A 16,046-nucleotide genomic window follows, 5' to 3' on the forward strand; every position below is an offset into this window, starting at 1 on the left:
CTGACCCCCAGAAGCCCAACTAACAGATACTGAATCCCTGGGAAGGAAACTCAGGACTGGATCAGAAGAATGGATCTGGATCTGATATATGTAATGAAAGTCACTGACCTTCCAGCGCTTTCCAGGTGACAGTCCCAGCGTGGAAACCTGCAGAGACAAAGGGACAGCTTCAGAGGGAGACCAACCAGGTGTGTGTGAGACCAGGTGTGTGAGACCAGGTGTGTGTGAGACCAGGTGTGTGTTCCTCACCGCTGCAGCAGGTTGAGCTGCCCATCTGCGTGTCCAGTCGTGTTGACGTGCTGAATCCAAACCTGAAACACAAACAGGAAGTGAGGTCACCGGCCATCTCAGTTGCCCCGTCTCTTCCCATGACCCTCCAGTGACCCCGCCACCCCACTCACCTGCTGTCCCGGCCTGCAGGAAGACAGGTGAACTTACCTTCTCTGACAGAACGGCGATGTCACACAGCGAGCACGAGTACGGGAACGCCGGCGGCGACGTTCCGTGGAAGTCCAGAGCTTGTTTCTTAGAGGGCATGGCGCCGGAGGCCGTGTCACGGGCCCGGTTCAGGGCCCGGGTCGGTGCCGGGTGGCGGGCCCGGTCCGGGACGTGGCTGCTGAAGGACGGCCTGGAGTCGCGGCGGCGCTCATCAAGAGGAGGAGCCGTCCTGAAATTGCCTGATCCGGAGAAACGGGAAGGACGGGTTCTGCCCGCTGACCCACCGAAAGAGGAACCGTCCTTACCGTAGACGGGGGGGCGTGGCCTGAGGTCCTGGTCCACGGCCCGCCTGGTGGATTTAGAGGACGGTGGCGGGGGGGACCTGCCCGACCCGGAGGCCCGCTGGCCCGGCCAGCGGTCCGGCCGGGGCAAGGAGGAGAGCAGGTGCAGCGGGTACTGGACCGGCTGGCGGCGGAGCTGCTCCCAGTCTCTGGGGGCGGGGCTAAAGGCCTTGTATGAGGAGGAGGGGGGCGGCGGAGAGGGGGGCCTGGCAGGTAAAGGCTTGGTGGTCCCCAGGTGGAACGGCTCCTCCTGCCGGGGGGGGCCGCCGGGGGGCGGAGCCTTCTGGCCTTTGATCTGCTTGAGGATCTGAGGAAGAGACTCGACGGTCAGGATGTCCTCAGGAAGCTTGGCCAGCACCGACAGGTCCTCCGGCTCCAGGCCGCAGCTGCTCAGCAGGCTCAGGACGCCGTCCTGGGGGGCGGGGCCCGGCAACAAAGACTCCTGCGTGGGGCGGAAAAAGTCCCGCTCCGCTCCAGAGCCGTAGCGCCGAGGGTCGGGCCGCAGGTCCGAGTCAGACGGCTGACGGAACGGGAACATGGCGGACGCCTGTGGAGAGACCAGGTCAGGAGACAGAGAGAGAGAGTGAAGCTGGGGGCGAGCGAGCTGAGGGAGACAACACAGGGGGGCGGTCCAGACGGGCCCTCTACCTTTACCTGCAGACAGAACCAAAACACTTCCTGCTCCTCCTGAAACACAGGAAGGAAAACCTGAACGCTGACAGCAGGAAGCTCCACCCATCACAGGTGCATTCTGGGAAGGGAGGGAGGCAAAGCGTGGCCAAGATCTGATGAAGCATGAGAGGACCAACCAAGCTTCGGTCCGGTTCTCCGCAGCCTGACGACCCAAAGTCACTCTTACCTCCAGAACCAGTTTGGGTTCTGATCGTCCGGGTTCTGTGGCTCCAGTGGGTAGCCATCTTGTAATCAGAAAGTTGTGGGTTCGATTCCAGCTTCCTGTCACTTGTCAATGCGTCCCGAGGCAAAGCACTTCCCACGCTGCCCACCGAACCGGCGACTCTGGTGTTCGGTCCGTTTACCAATCCAGAACCTCCACGTAAGACAACAAGCCCGTCTTCAGTGGGACACTCCTGTCCCCAGAGACAGCTGGACGTGTTTTTTCAAGGACAAAGGGAAGAGCTGGAGCTAAAGCAGAAGATCTTCGTCAAACAGCAGCAATGCTTCCTTCTGTCCCCAGAAACAAAGATGGCTGAACGGCACATTTCATGAACACTTCAGTATTTATATGGAAGTCCAGAAAAGTCTCCCAAGATGACGACGGTTGTGAAGTTTGAATTTTCCCGACCGCACGGTGAAGGCTCTGCTGCTGAACCAGAATCATTTAGAGTTTTCAGCCTGAGGAGTTTTTATAAAATACCCAGAAATGAAGAAACTTTAAACTGCCTCACTGACTGGTCAGCTCCTGTGGTGCAACTGAACGTCTCCCAGAAGGTTCCTGATGGTTGTGATATCTGAAGGTTTACAGCTTTAGGACAGAAATGCATCACAAGCCAAACAGGCCAAAGGTTTTCCTCCGTTTCCATCCCGTCTAAGATGAAAACAGACTTCCAGTAAGAAGCAAACGATTTGAACTATTACACGGTAATAAAATCATCTGTTCTGATGTCTGTGTGTTGGTCTGAAGGGTTTTCATGAAATTCATCCCAACTTTACACAAACAGACATAAATGCAGGGAATAAATCTATTTTCAATCCGTTTTCAGGATCTTTAAATGTGGATATGACATTTTAAATGGACATTTGTGACAGTAAAGACCAGGGAGTATTTGTTAACTTATTGAAAGGGAATCTAAAATAAATGTTTCTCCTTCCCTGCGGGACACCAGAGGCAAATGTTACTAATCCTAAAACTCCTAACGCTGTCAAATAAAATCATTTAAAAACATTCACATTTCTGTGCCACTACGTTTATAAACCTGATATAATGTAATCACTTAAACTATCATAAATTTGAAATTCCACAAGGAATGTTTTATATGTTTGTTTTTTTTTAAATATGTTTACATTGAATTGTAAAAAAAAAGATTGAAATTATTTATTTAAATAGAGCATTCAGCTGAAAAATATTTTAAAATAATTATTTCTACAAAATAAGCAAAAATTTACGAGGATTGAAAAATGAATTATTTTTTCCTTAAAATTGGATTTTGCTGGATAAACTGGGATCTTCAGCTGAGCAGAACCAGAACCAATTAGCCTCATCTAATCCCATAGAAATGTCTACTTTTTATATAAAATGTTTCTGAATTTTAAATGAAAACCGCCGACATTCATTCAGCACAATATTGGTCCAAATACCGTTTCTAGGGAACTTGAGCAGAACCATAAACTGATTTAACTCAAATTCTCATTTTTCTCTCTTCAGGTTCGCTTGAATATGTCCAACCGAACCGGAACCGTTTAGCCTTTACGCTGTCTGTCTAAAGCTGTAATACAGAAGCTTTAAGATGATTATTTCTGTCAGATATCAGACAGAACCAGAACAGAACCAGTTCAGAATCCTAAGTTTAGTGTTTATCTGTGATTTTCAACCAGTTAGCTTCTAGCACAGCAGTTAGCTCCTTAGCTAACAGCGGACAGGAAAACTCACCTCAGATAAACTGGAGACACTTTCAGATGGAACACCGGCCTATTTGGCAAAACTCTCACTTTAATACAAAAATATTAGTTAATAACGGAAAAATCCGAAGAACAGACGAGCCGACTGGGAGACGTTGTTAGCACAGCATCTTCTTCTACTGATGGTTAATGGACCGTTATAAACCGCACTGTGGCGCATTACTGCCACCTGCTGTAAGAGAGAATCACTACAAGAAGAGCTTTGGCACCAAACACGGAGTTTTCTCTTTCACAGCCAGATGCCAGGAAGAACCACTGAATTATCAAAAAACGGGAGACTTTTTAATGTCTTGTGGTTGTTATGCAGGATCCTTAGGGTCAAAAAGAGAAAGACCCATAATTGTTTAATAATCTGAGCCAGATTATTTGTCCACATTGAGAAACAAAGTAAGAATTTGACTTTTTCAAGGTAATTTGGTTATATGGTTCTTCTGGCACCTCTGTGTTCGTCTTTCCCCCATCCTGTCTTCCTGCTGCCACTTCCTGCTGCTACACACCCCATAGCATGATGCTGCCACCACTGTGCCTCACTGTAAGGATGGTGTTGTCATGGTGATGAGGCAGGTTGCATCCACACCAGAGTTTGATCTGTTTAAAGGAAATAATGTAATGTGGAAAAAACTATAAATGATTAAATAATAATAACACAATTCACAGGTGTATTAATATTCTAAAACAAAATAATGATATTTTTATTCTTATTAATGTTTTTGGGTGATTCTTTTCTTGCGGCAACATTTCATGTCCCCATGTTTTGCTTACAATTATTTTTTGTAAAATGTGCCAAATATTTACAACAAAGTATTTTCATGATACATTTAGATGTTTGTCATTATTCAATATAAATGAAAAGCCTTTTAAATATTATTTTGTTCTTTAAACCTTTTTGTTGACGGACATGTTCAGGTCATGTCCCCAGACAGACTTCCTCATGACGTTTAGACTATAATATATATATATTTATGTTTTTCTTCAATAAGTTGATTGACTGGACTAAATATTTTAATATGCAACTGAATCTGTTGAAACTATTTTCTCATTTGATATTTTCTTCATATTATTCATGTCCCAGTAACTTTCCACCCTGTTATGATTCATTTCTGCCTTCAAAACGTCTAAATTCCATAAAAACCATTTAATGTAAGTGACATAAAGTAAATTCAACCATGGAAAACAAAGTAGCTTCAACTGTCACCGTCTCTGTACTTTTTATTAATTTAAACATGTAAAACCTGTAAAGCTTAAAGTTCCACCTGTTAGGAAAGATTGTGGAAAATGTTTATTCAGCAGAATTTAAAAAACCTAATATTATATTTAGTCATTAAAGGTCAGTTATCCTGTTGAAGGTTAACTAGCTAAATGTTGACCACATGAAGAGCTTCAGGCAGATTAGTTAGAAAAGTTCCACCTGTTATGAACCAAATAAGGTGGAAATTAGGGTGAAAAGTAATAATTTTAAGTCAAATAAAAACATTTCAGATGATGGAATCGAGCTGCAGTCTGAGGTTTTATCAGATGCTATTTGTCTGTTTTCACTAGTTTCCCTCATTGACTCCTGAGGGGAACAACGAGTTCCTGTCCTGGAAAATCCACTACAGGAATTTCACCTGTTTTCCCAAATAGAACCAGGACAAACACTCTGCCTGTACTTTGACTGGGCCAATCCTGCGTCAGAGTTTAGAACCAAACACTTTGATTCCCACCCTGTGATGCTCCATTCCACATGTTTTTATTAAATATTGTTACAGAAACTTTAAATCCTGTGAATTTTTCTGAGCCATGTTGGGAATCAAAGACCAATAAATGCAAATATTGATATAAGTTTTTTAAATTACCAATATTTTCAATGCTGTCAGTAATAATGAGTAAAAAACTGTTTTTTCTTCACAATACAGACATAAATGATTCATAACTTCATGATGTTACAATTTCAAGAATAAAACTTATTATATAGTAAAATGGACTCTTTCTAAGAAGAAGTCATTATTTTTCTAAATGTTTAATAAAGTAAATGTTCATAACAGGTGGAAAACATTCAGAGATGGTGAAAAAAACACATGTAATTATTAATGTATCCAATCCTGAACAGGTTGAACATGATTAATTTCTTATTGTTAAACATGTCAGTGTTATAACAAAATATTTAAAACTTAAAACATTAAAAAAGGCTGAAATGTTGCTGTAGAAAAAGAATCATCCGTTTAATAAAGACAGAAGCAAACGTTTCATTTTGCTCCTGCGGTTTTCCAGCTGCGTCACCAATAACATGCAAATGTATTCACACCCCATGAGCCTGCACAAAAAAGCCTGCCACACCTTTCAGATGGTATTGGAGAAAGGTTTCATCCTTTCCAAACCTGATGTCTGTGCTGAATGTGAAGCTTTTCGCCCTGAGCTGATCTTTTCTCTTTGCCTTCTGACACATGAAGCAGCTTTCCTCGCCAGCAGGTGGCGCTGTGTGATCGCTCCGCGGTTTTCTTTGTTCTGTGTTGATTGGAAACGTCAGGAAGTGAAAAAATGCCTCAAATCAAAATGTGATTTATATAAGAAAATCTGATGCATTTAATCATAAACCTTTTCTTTTGAGATTTTGTTCGTATTTCCTCTAATTCATGTAATTATTGGTACTTATTATTATTGAATCGTTTTGTTGTAAATAAATAAAATGACCTTAAAGATTCATCTGCAAAAATGGCACAAAACGGAAATCGATTATGTGGAGAAGATAATTATATCTACTGATTTTACAGATTAAATTTAATACAAAAAACATTTAATCTGGAAGAGGTGAAATTATTGTTGGAATAAAAATATAAGATTTAAAAATGCTTTAAAAATCCGTCTGGTTAAAATGTAAGCAAAGGAAATTCAAAGTTTTTAAAGTCGACAGTAAAATGAACAACTTCAGAAAGAAACTCAAACTCTTTAAATATCATCGATTAAAAAGGAAATAAACTATATTTAGTTCAAATATATTTTTAAAAAGGAGCATAAAATAACCCGTTTAAACCAGTTTCTTCGTTTCTGTGTAAATATTTTTATCTTCATGCTTTTTTAACAACAATATTCAAAAATTCACCACAAAATATTCTATAACTCCCAAACATTTAGGTCAAAACTCTTTTCATCTAACAAATATTTTACTGTATTGACATTTTCAGCCGATCTGTCGGAAATAAACTAAAAACGCATCAGGTAAATACAGGCAGCGCGCAGCAGGGGGCGCTGCAGCCCGCTGCAAAACGTAACTGGTGGAAAACTAACAGTTTGTTTTGATAATGATTAATAAAAAGCTGTTTTTCTGTAAATTCTGTAAGCTGGTAAATAACCAGAAATCAGTCTCATCTTCATCATCATCTTCATCATCATCATCATCTTCATCATCATCATCTTCATCATCATCTTCATCTTCATCATCTTCATCATCATCTTCATCATCATCTTCATCATCATCATCTTCATCAGGTTAATCAAGTTTTTAAAATGCCAGCAGGAGAAAAACTGCTGAAACATTCATATCCAGTAAAAACATTTCATCACTCCTGCGTTAGTTGGAATAAATGTAACTTTGTATTTTTCCTCTTTACAGTAGAAATAAATTTTTACAGTAGAAACAACTGGAGACGTTAAATCCTGCAGTGAATTAAAGTGAAACTTCCTGCTGAAGGTTCGTCTGAATCTCCGTCATTCATGGTGTTAAAATCATCAGGACTTTTCTTCTTCTCCTTCATCACATCGGAGAAATGATGGATTAGTTATTGGATCATATTTCCTCTGCTGTGTTTCTGTGTTTTCACCGTTTGATGCAGGAAAATGTTTCTTTGTTGTCCCTGAATCATCAGCTGCTTGTTTTCATCTGAGCCGTTTCATTCCTGATAACTGACATGTTGTTATGGCTGCGGTGAAACGAAACGACCTGCGGAGCTTCACGGCTCCACATCACGTTCATGGTGTTATACAATAAATGCTCTCCTGAATGTTTCTCCTGTGGTTTAATCACGTTTCACCATGAAATATTATTATTATTACTGTTATGATCAGACTGATTTATTTTGCTACATGTTGTTTAAAGTGGCTTATTGGATATTAAAACATGTTTTATTCTTTTGCAGATACTAAATTGTTATCCCAGAGAAACTAATATTAGCTTTAATAAACTGTGTTGTGGATCATCACTGCAGCCACTTTAATGGTTTATTCCTGTTTAAAATGTATTAATGTTGTTATAGTGTCCAGGATGTGCGTGGTCTGCACAAAGACGCTTAGCTTGGTATTCTGGCTGTTTTAGCTTCATGCTAACATTTTATTAGCCCTCCCAGATTTATTTTAGAGAACAATAAAGAAAACGTCATTACATTACAGACCTTATTACTCAGATCAGTGGATCCTGTTGAATAGAATCACAAGAAAAAGATTCAGGAATTATTTTGGATGCTCAGTTAAATTTTAGAGGCCATCTTGATAAAATCAGCAAAACTGTTAGAAACTGTTATAAAATGATCAGAAACTGTCTAAGACTCCACTGTGCAGAGATTTAATCAATTCATGAATTTACTTTAATGTTCTTGAATCGTCTCATTCCTCCCACGGAGCCTCTGCTGCTCTCAGACCAGTAAACTCCAACATTAGCGGCTCTCTGTCATCAGACCTTAAAGGTTTTATTTCAGATTCCATCAGTCACATTTTGGCTAAATTTGATTTATTTTACTTTCCCAATTTTATAACCTTTCAAAACATATTTTTAAGTATTGAAAAGGATTTGCACCGACACCTTTAAGAGCCTGCAGGGCAGCAGAAACCAGAGCAGCTTTGGATGGAAATGTAAGAACCTCTTTAGTTTAAAGTGTTGAGAGGATCTGAGATTCACTTCCTGTTGATTTAAAGTCTGTAACCAGTTTTAGTTCAAAACTAACAAATCTGGTTATGTCACAAACAGAACTGTATCCATTTTAATGTTTTATGTCTTGTTTGTAGATGTTGTCAACATTATGTTGTGCTATTTTAAATTATTATCATTTAAATGTTTAGAGGTAATGTGGCGACGGCGGGGAGAACATAATGTAAGGATAGACCCTCATGGCCGCTCTGGCCTATTGTCGCTGACGAGATTTAGGGCGGCCATCTTGGAGCGGGCGGCCATCTTGGAGCGGTCCACCACTCCACTCAGCGTTACGTGTTTAGCAGCACAATGACGTATCAGCGCATTTAATCGATCATAACAGCTTTTTATTACTGGAAACCATATTCAATCATCTATCAAAGCTACATTTATAAACAATTGTATTATTTAAGTATGTTTTTAATACATAGTTCAGCATAAATATGCTTAGTGGCTATAACAATAGAATAGGATGGAATATTCTGATATTGATGAATGATGAGCAGATTACAAAGCACACAGCCGTTCATCATTTATTTAATAAATTATTTAGTAATATCAATACATATTTATATAACTATACAAACAGGAATAATGATTAATACTGAATAATATATATTGGATACATGTTTATATGTATGTATAAATTAGTCACTTTGCCACCTGCTGCAGTTAAAACTCTGTCGGAGTATTAACCCTTCCACTGCCACTCAGTTCTCTGCTGCTTTCCTTCAGCTCTGTGGATCATCTGACCTCCTCCACTCTGATACAGAACAGTTCTGGTCCTGGTTCTGTTCTTCCTGTCAAACCATCCTGGACTAAAAACCAGGCAGCCAAGGATTAAACCTGAGCCTTGGTTTAGTGACAGAACTCGTGCTGTAAGGCAGGAATGTCGCCGTGTTGAACGCAGGTGGAAAAAGGATAAACTGCAGGTCACGTTTCAGATTCTAAGACTATTGGCGCCTCTACCAGAGCAGCTTAAAGAGGCTAAAAGGGAATATTTGGCTAACATCATTTCCTCCAACAGCCATAACCCACGTGTTTTATTTATACCATTGACTCTGTGCTTCATATTCCACAGGATGCCTGTTTGGAAGCTTCTCCTGACATCTGATCATTTTCTGCGTTTCTTTATTGAAAAGGTTGGTAATCATAATCTTGGCCCGGCTGACCTCTGAGCTTCTTCACCCCTACGGACCCCATCGGTCTCTCAGGTCCAGCTGCTCCTGGAGGTCCAGGAGGCTCAGAGGGTCAGAGCTTCTCTGTCCTGGGCCCAAAGTTATGGACCGACTTGCCTTGGCAGGTCAGAGACGCCCCTTCACTGTCCACTTTAAAGCTCGTCTTAAACCATCTATTTTACGTGGGGATCTAGTTTACAGCAGGATCTAGTTTTAAATTGTATGTTTTTGTTTTTAAACTGCTTTATAAATAAAGTTGGTTAGGTATGTCTATAGATATATATCTATGTTTTCCAGCCGACGAGTTCATGCTTCAGATTCAGCAGCTGGAATTGAGTCCAAAATCCGATGTGAGATTCATCCGTGCTGCAGTGAATCCGTCTGTCTTTATATTTAAAGTGAGAGAAAATAATAGTCTTTACCACCTGTGTAAACTATGCTGGTGAATGTTATAACACATAATATAAGTTTTATCATATGTGTTACATTGTTTCATTTCTAATATAGAGAATAATTAATTATATTAGATTTACAGAATCTCAGTTATCCTTCATAGCGGCTGAACCCGTATTACACCAAACACTGTAGCTAATATTAGCTGGTATCTCGCCGGTGGACATAAATACAGTAAAGTAATATTCTAATCACAATATATACACAATAATATGTCCATCTTACTTGTGAAATGTTGTCTGTGGAGCCTCACATCAATAGTCCATCGATCAGAACAACAATATCCTCAGTGCTGAGGCATCTTCTGCTGTTTGGTTGAGCAAAGAAGGAGGGACGACCTCTCCAAGATGGCCGCCGTATTTCCTGTGCCGGAGCAGCCAATGCGGGGTCTACTCTATATTATGCCTACGGTGGTCCGTCCCCGGCCCTTCCTGTTTGCTGCAGCGAGGTCCTTCTCCTTCCCCTGCCAAGCGGCTCTTAAAGGGCCAGACCAAGAAAACGCCATGATGATGATGGCGGCTCTTCCTCCTCTGATGATGTCAGTCAAACATGGCGGATCCTTCATAATGGATGCATGTTTTGTCGCAGCGTTCCGCCTCATTTCCTCCTCATCAAACTTTAACTTCCTGTTTCAGCCTGAAATATTCATACAGACCCAGAGCTGAACATCAGGCAGGACCGGCGATCCGACGGGCCGTGCTGCGGTTAGTGTATGCAAATTAATATTTATCAACAAAAACAACAATGGATTGTGGGTATCAGGATCAGTGGTGTAATGCAAATGCTTGGCTGTGTTGTATGAGTGCATATGGAAGTACTGAAGTGCCAAAACAAAGACAAACTCAGAAGGAGAGGAAATGGCGCCTGGCAACCAAACATGAAGCGGCAGGAAGGCAGTCAGCCGGGTCCAAGTACTCTGGACCAATCAGCAGCACCTGTAAAGGGGCGGAGCAAAGACAGACAGGAAGACACCTGCAGCCCAGTCCACAAGGCCCAGGGCCGTAAGGACCGGGACCAGAACCAGAACCAGGACCGGGACCAGGACCAGGACTGGGACAGGGACCGGGACCAGGCCCGGTTCTGATCTCAGATTTCAGGAAACTCCAGTTTGTTATCCTGGGATCGGCTGCTTTAATGTTGGGATTCAGATTAAAACAGTCCCATGTTTTCTAGAATCGGGTTCTGAAGGTTCAGCTGCAGAACCAGCTGAGTTTTTCCTACCACTTAATTTCCCAACAGAGATCAAGGCTGAAGTGTTTATGAGGAGCAGAGAAACGGCGCTTTGCTCCGACGGCATTCAGCGTGTGTGTGTGTGTGTCGGTGTGTGTGTGTGTCGGTGTGTGTGTGTGTCGGTGTGTGTGCCGGAGCATGTGTGTGTGTGTGTCGGTGTGTGTGTGTGTGTGTGTGTCGGAGCAGGAAGCCATGTAACGTGTGTTTGAGCAGAAACAGGCTGCAGCTTCTTTTATTTATCGGGTGGCAACGAAACGGCTGCTGGTTTTTACAGCAGATTGTTCCTCCAGATGTTTCAGAGGGACACACACACACACACACACACACACACAGCAACACACACACACACACACACACAGCAACACACACACACACACACACACACACACACACACACACACACACACAGCAACACACACACACACACACACACACACACAGCAACACACACACACACACACACACACACACACAGCAACACACACACACACACACACACACACACACACACACACACAGCAACACACACACACACACACACACAGCAACACACACACACACACACACACACACAGCAACACACAGTAACACACACACACACACACACACAGCAACACACACACACACACACACACACACACACACACACACACACACACAGCAACACACACACAGCAACACACACACACACACACAGCAACACACACACACACACACAGCAACACACACACAGCAACACACACACACACACACACACACACACACACACACAGTAACACACACACACACACACACACACACACACACACACAGCAACACACACACACACACACACAACACACACACACACACACAGCAACACACACACACACACAGCAACACACAGTAACACACAGTAACACACAGTAACACACACACACAGCAACACACACACACACACAGCAACACACACACACACACACAGCAACACACAGTAACACACACACACACACACACACACACACAGCAACACACACACACACACAGCAACACACAGTAACACACACACATGTTTGTGTAGCCATCTTTGTGGGGACTTTCCATTGACTTCCATTCATTTCTACATTCTAACTCTAACCAACCAAAACTCGATTCACACCTGAGTCCTAAATCTGACCCCTGACCCAGGAGCAGCGTTTCCCCTTGTGGGGCCCAGGCTTCGGTCCCACAAGGAGCAGTGGGTCCCCCACAGCGCTTGTGGTCCGGAACCAGTATGTGGTCCCCACAAAGTATTACAAACACACCCCCCCTGGATGGAAGCCATTTTGTATCAACTCTACTCCGACTCTGTTGGGGAGGAGAAACAGGAAGTTGAATTCGGGCGTCCGTCTGAGCGTCGGGCTCGGCCGGGTTCTGCAGAACCAGAGGCCAGCAGGACGTTCACCTCTGATGGAGTCAGAAGAACAAAGCCAAGGTTTTGGAGCGGCCTAGTCCAAGTTCAGAGTCAGGAAGCAGCTGGTTTTTCAAATTGATCAGTTTAAAGTGATGCGGACTGAACAGCATTAATGCTTCCATTTTGACCTCGGATGTTCCTGAACGCACCGCAGGCGGACGCCCTGATGTTCCTGAACGCACCGCAGGCAGCCGCCCTGATGTTCCTGAACGCACCGCAGGCAGACGCCCTGATGTTCCTGAACGCACCGCAGGCGGACGCCCTGATGTTCCTGAACGCACCGCAGGCAGCCGCCCTGATGTTCCTGAACGCACCGCAGGCGGCCGCCCTGATGTTCCTGAACGCACCGCAGGCAGACGCCCTGATGTTCCTGAACGCACCGCAGGCAGACGCCCTGATGTTCCTGAACGCACCGCAGGCAGCCGCCCTGATGTTCCTGAACGCACCGCAGGCGGACGCCCTGATGTTCCTGAACGCACCGCAGGCAGCCGCCCTGATGTTCCTGAACGCACCGCAGGCAGACGCCCTGATGTTCCTGAACGCACCGCAGGCAGACGCCCTGATGTTCCTGAACGCACCGCAGGCAGACGCCCTGATGTTCCTGAACGCACCGCAGGCAGACGCCCTGATGTTCCTGAACGCACCGCAGGCAGCCGCCCTGATGTTCCTGAACGCACCGCAGGCAGACGCCCTGATGTTCCTGAACGCACCGCAGGCAGACGCCCTGATGTTCCTGAACGCACCGCAGGCTGCCGCCCTGATGTTCCTGAACGCACCGCAGGCAGCCGCCCTGATGTTCCTGAACGCACCGCAGGCAGCCGCCCTGATGTTCCTGAACGCACCGCAGGCAGACGCCCTGATGTTCCTGAACGCACCGCAGGCAGCCGCCCTGATGTTCCTGAACGCACCGCAGGCAGCCGCCCTGATGTTCCTGAACGCACCACAGGCAGCCGCCCTGATGTTCCTGAACGCACCACGCGATGGAAGCGGTTTCTGCTCCTCTCTGTGACTCGAACAGCATCGGCAGCCAGGGACTGAACTCTGCTGCTCATAACAGAAGAGCTTTCATAATATTCCCAGAGCTTTTAATGGAAAACATCCAGCCGTCCAGGTTTCCTGTGAGAGCGCCGCTCCGAACAACGAGGACGCTTTGTTCTGGATCTCTGGACGGCGTGGGCGAGGAGAGAAACAACAAGAGAGAAAAAAGGAAACGGCAGATTGATGAAAAGCCAAACTGGTCCCAGGACGCCTTGTTCTTCTTCTGCACATATTAAAAACTCCCACACGTTTCAGGAGAATTAGCTGCGCAAGCTAGCTTAACGACTCATTAGTTTCACCCTGATGGAGGCTCTGTGGGCGGCGGGCCGGACCAGAACTTCAGCAAAACCGGACCAGAACCTCATCAGAACCGGTGTGAGACCGCGTCCGGACAGAGGGGGAAGCTGTGCAAACAAAATGTAAAAGTAGTTACTCTGATAATATTTTACTCATAGTAAACTGTTGAAGTAAAAAGTACCTCATTAAATGCAACTAAAAGGTAAAACAGCATCTTCATAAATAAAAATTCAACACCAACTGAATCCTGTCTATTTTTAATGAGACATAAATTTCTCCTGCAGCTTCCCTCCTCTTCCTCAGAACCTGGGAGGTTTCATCGTCATCCTCTGTCCAACATGTCCAACATGTCCGCTGTCCCTCCTTTAACTGACTCCAAACCAAGAGTCTGCAGATAAAGCTGATATTATTTAAGTTTCTTTTAAATATTATTCAGAACGTCTACATGGTCATAAAGTGAAACATAAACACGAAGGCAGGTCTGTATAAAAACCATTATCGCTGCCAGAATGTCTTAAAAATATCTGAAAAGTTTTCATCCACATGAACCTGAATAAATCCGTCACTGAACATGCCAACCCATAGGGGGCAGTGCAGCGCTGAGCTAAAGCCTGTAGACATATCAGCATAGGCCCTTTTCACATGACGTCACACCACATCCGTTTTGACCCGATCCAGTGTGTCTTTAGTTCCGGTGTGTGTAGTTAACGCCGTTTCTGGACTCTAAAGCTGCTGCCTGCGCCGCAACAAGATCAATTAAAAACACAAGCTATACATTTATCAATATAGGCATATTGCATATCCACGTAAAGGGAAAAAGCTTTTCTAAATGATAGGATCGATATTTTCTTCCTCAACAACACCCAGAATGAACACTAAGCAGATTGATAAAAAGAAACGCAATTAGACGCTAACGAGGCTAACGAGGCACACCCGGTAAAAAACGCAATAGTAAAAGAGAAACGAGGCCTGATATACTAAAACTATTAATCAGAGTAAAGCCGAAGCTCTGCGGTTTCCAACAATACTAGAGTCACCAGGCTACGTGCAAAACTCAATGAACCAGCAGCTAAAGAAGAAAAACAAATGGCTCATTTCACGAAGCTAAAATCAAAAATCCAGTCCTACCTTTGCCGTTTCGTGGTCATAATCCATATTAGAGTAAATATTTCCACCTGGTCCGATAATCCCTGTTCCCTGAGTACATCTCACATGGTTTTTGGTTCGGCACAGAGGCATTTCCGTGTTTTACGTGGATTCACGTTATGCCGGGTCAAATGTGGTCAATTTACGTCACATGGCTTTTTTTCGCTGTAATTGGTGAATGACTTTAGTTTCCGTATTAATGTCAACGCCCTCAGATTCTATTGGCTCTGACGGTTCGAACGACATGTCAATAGTCAAAATTGACCAATGGGTTCCCGAGAAACTGGCCCGCGTAGTTTTGAAAACCTGAATGGGGAATTGGGAGGTTTTACGCTCAGAGCGCAGTTATTGTAATGTAATTATGAGATATATTAGTTTTTCCTTTGATCATATCATTTTGACAACTTAGTTTTCATTGCTATTTGCATTTTCATTGTTGTATAATTCTATTTGAAGTGTTATTGTGAGTTAATCTTCCATTTTCAGTCTATTACAATTTGTCTATTTTTTTTCTCCTTTTATGAATGAATGCAATGTGGATTTTTCAAAAGAACCTCAAAAACAATTATTAGATGTAATTACTTATTTATGATAAATAATAATTTATTATATGAAAAGAATAAATGATTAAAACAGACCCTACAGAAATAAAAACTAAGAAAGTTCAAATGGCACAAATTGTGCCAAAATGGCTCATTTGGAAGGTCCGCCTAGATTTTTATCTAGAAGCATCTAAAACTCATATGATTGACTTTTTTTCATGAAACTTGGCACAGTAAAAGGTCAGATTGTGTACTGTTGTTGCTACTTTTTTTGGCTTTCATTGCATGTTTTGAAAGGAGCATTCATAGATTGAAGTGGTTTTTTTAGGCGGAAATTGATTTTTTTCTTAATTTCTGCTGTTTATCATATTAATTCACTTTCCTCAGTAACAGGCAGGGTGGTTTTTAGAGCTGTAACATGTTCTCTAGGCTCTT

At 43.3% G+C, this 16,046-nt stretch overlaps 2 protein-coding genes across 2 annotated transcripts in view; one reads left to right on the forward strand and one right to left on the reverse strand.

Annotated features, from left to right (window-relative positions):
- matr3l1.1 (matrin 3-like 1.1) overlaps positions 1-2,727 on the reverse strand; it is an 11,685-nt gene extending 8,958 nt beyond the window's left edge. Inside the window, 6 exon segments of the mRNA XM_081611985.1 lie at positions 109-147; positions 250-311; positions 439-1,326; positions 1,434-1,499; positions 1,501-1,542; positions 1,544-2,727. Coding sequence (XP_081468111.1) covers positions 109-147; positions 250-311; positions 439-1,326; positions 1,434-1,499; positions 1,501-1,542; positions 1,544-1,696 — 1,250 coding nt within the window. The 5' untranslated portion in view covers positions 1,697-2,727.
- A 9,852-nt stretch (positions 2,728-12,579) lies between these two features.
- LOC145553218 (uncharacterized) lies at positions 12,580-15,537 on the forward strand. Its single transcript, XM_081611990.1, has 2 exons — positions 12,580-14,125; positions 14,208-15,537. The coding sequence occupies exon 1, from the start codon at positions 12,722-12,724 to the stop codon at positions 13,595-13,597; it is 876 nt and encodes a 291-aa protein (XP_081468116.1). The 5' UTR covers positions 12,580-12,721; the 3' UTR covers positions 13,598-14,125; positions 14,208-15,537.
- Positions 15,538-16,046: the final 509 nt, after the last annotated feature.

Source organism: Poecilia reticulata, chromosome 10, assembly GCF_904066995.2.
Source record: "Poecilia reticulata chromosome 10, P_reticulata-male-v2, whole genome shotgun sequence".
Lineage (NCBI taxonomy): Eukaryota > Metazoa > Chordata > Actinopteri > Cyprinodontiformes > Poeciliidae > Poecilia > Poecilia reticulata.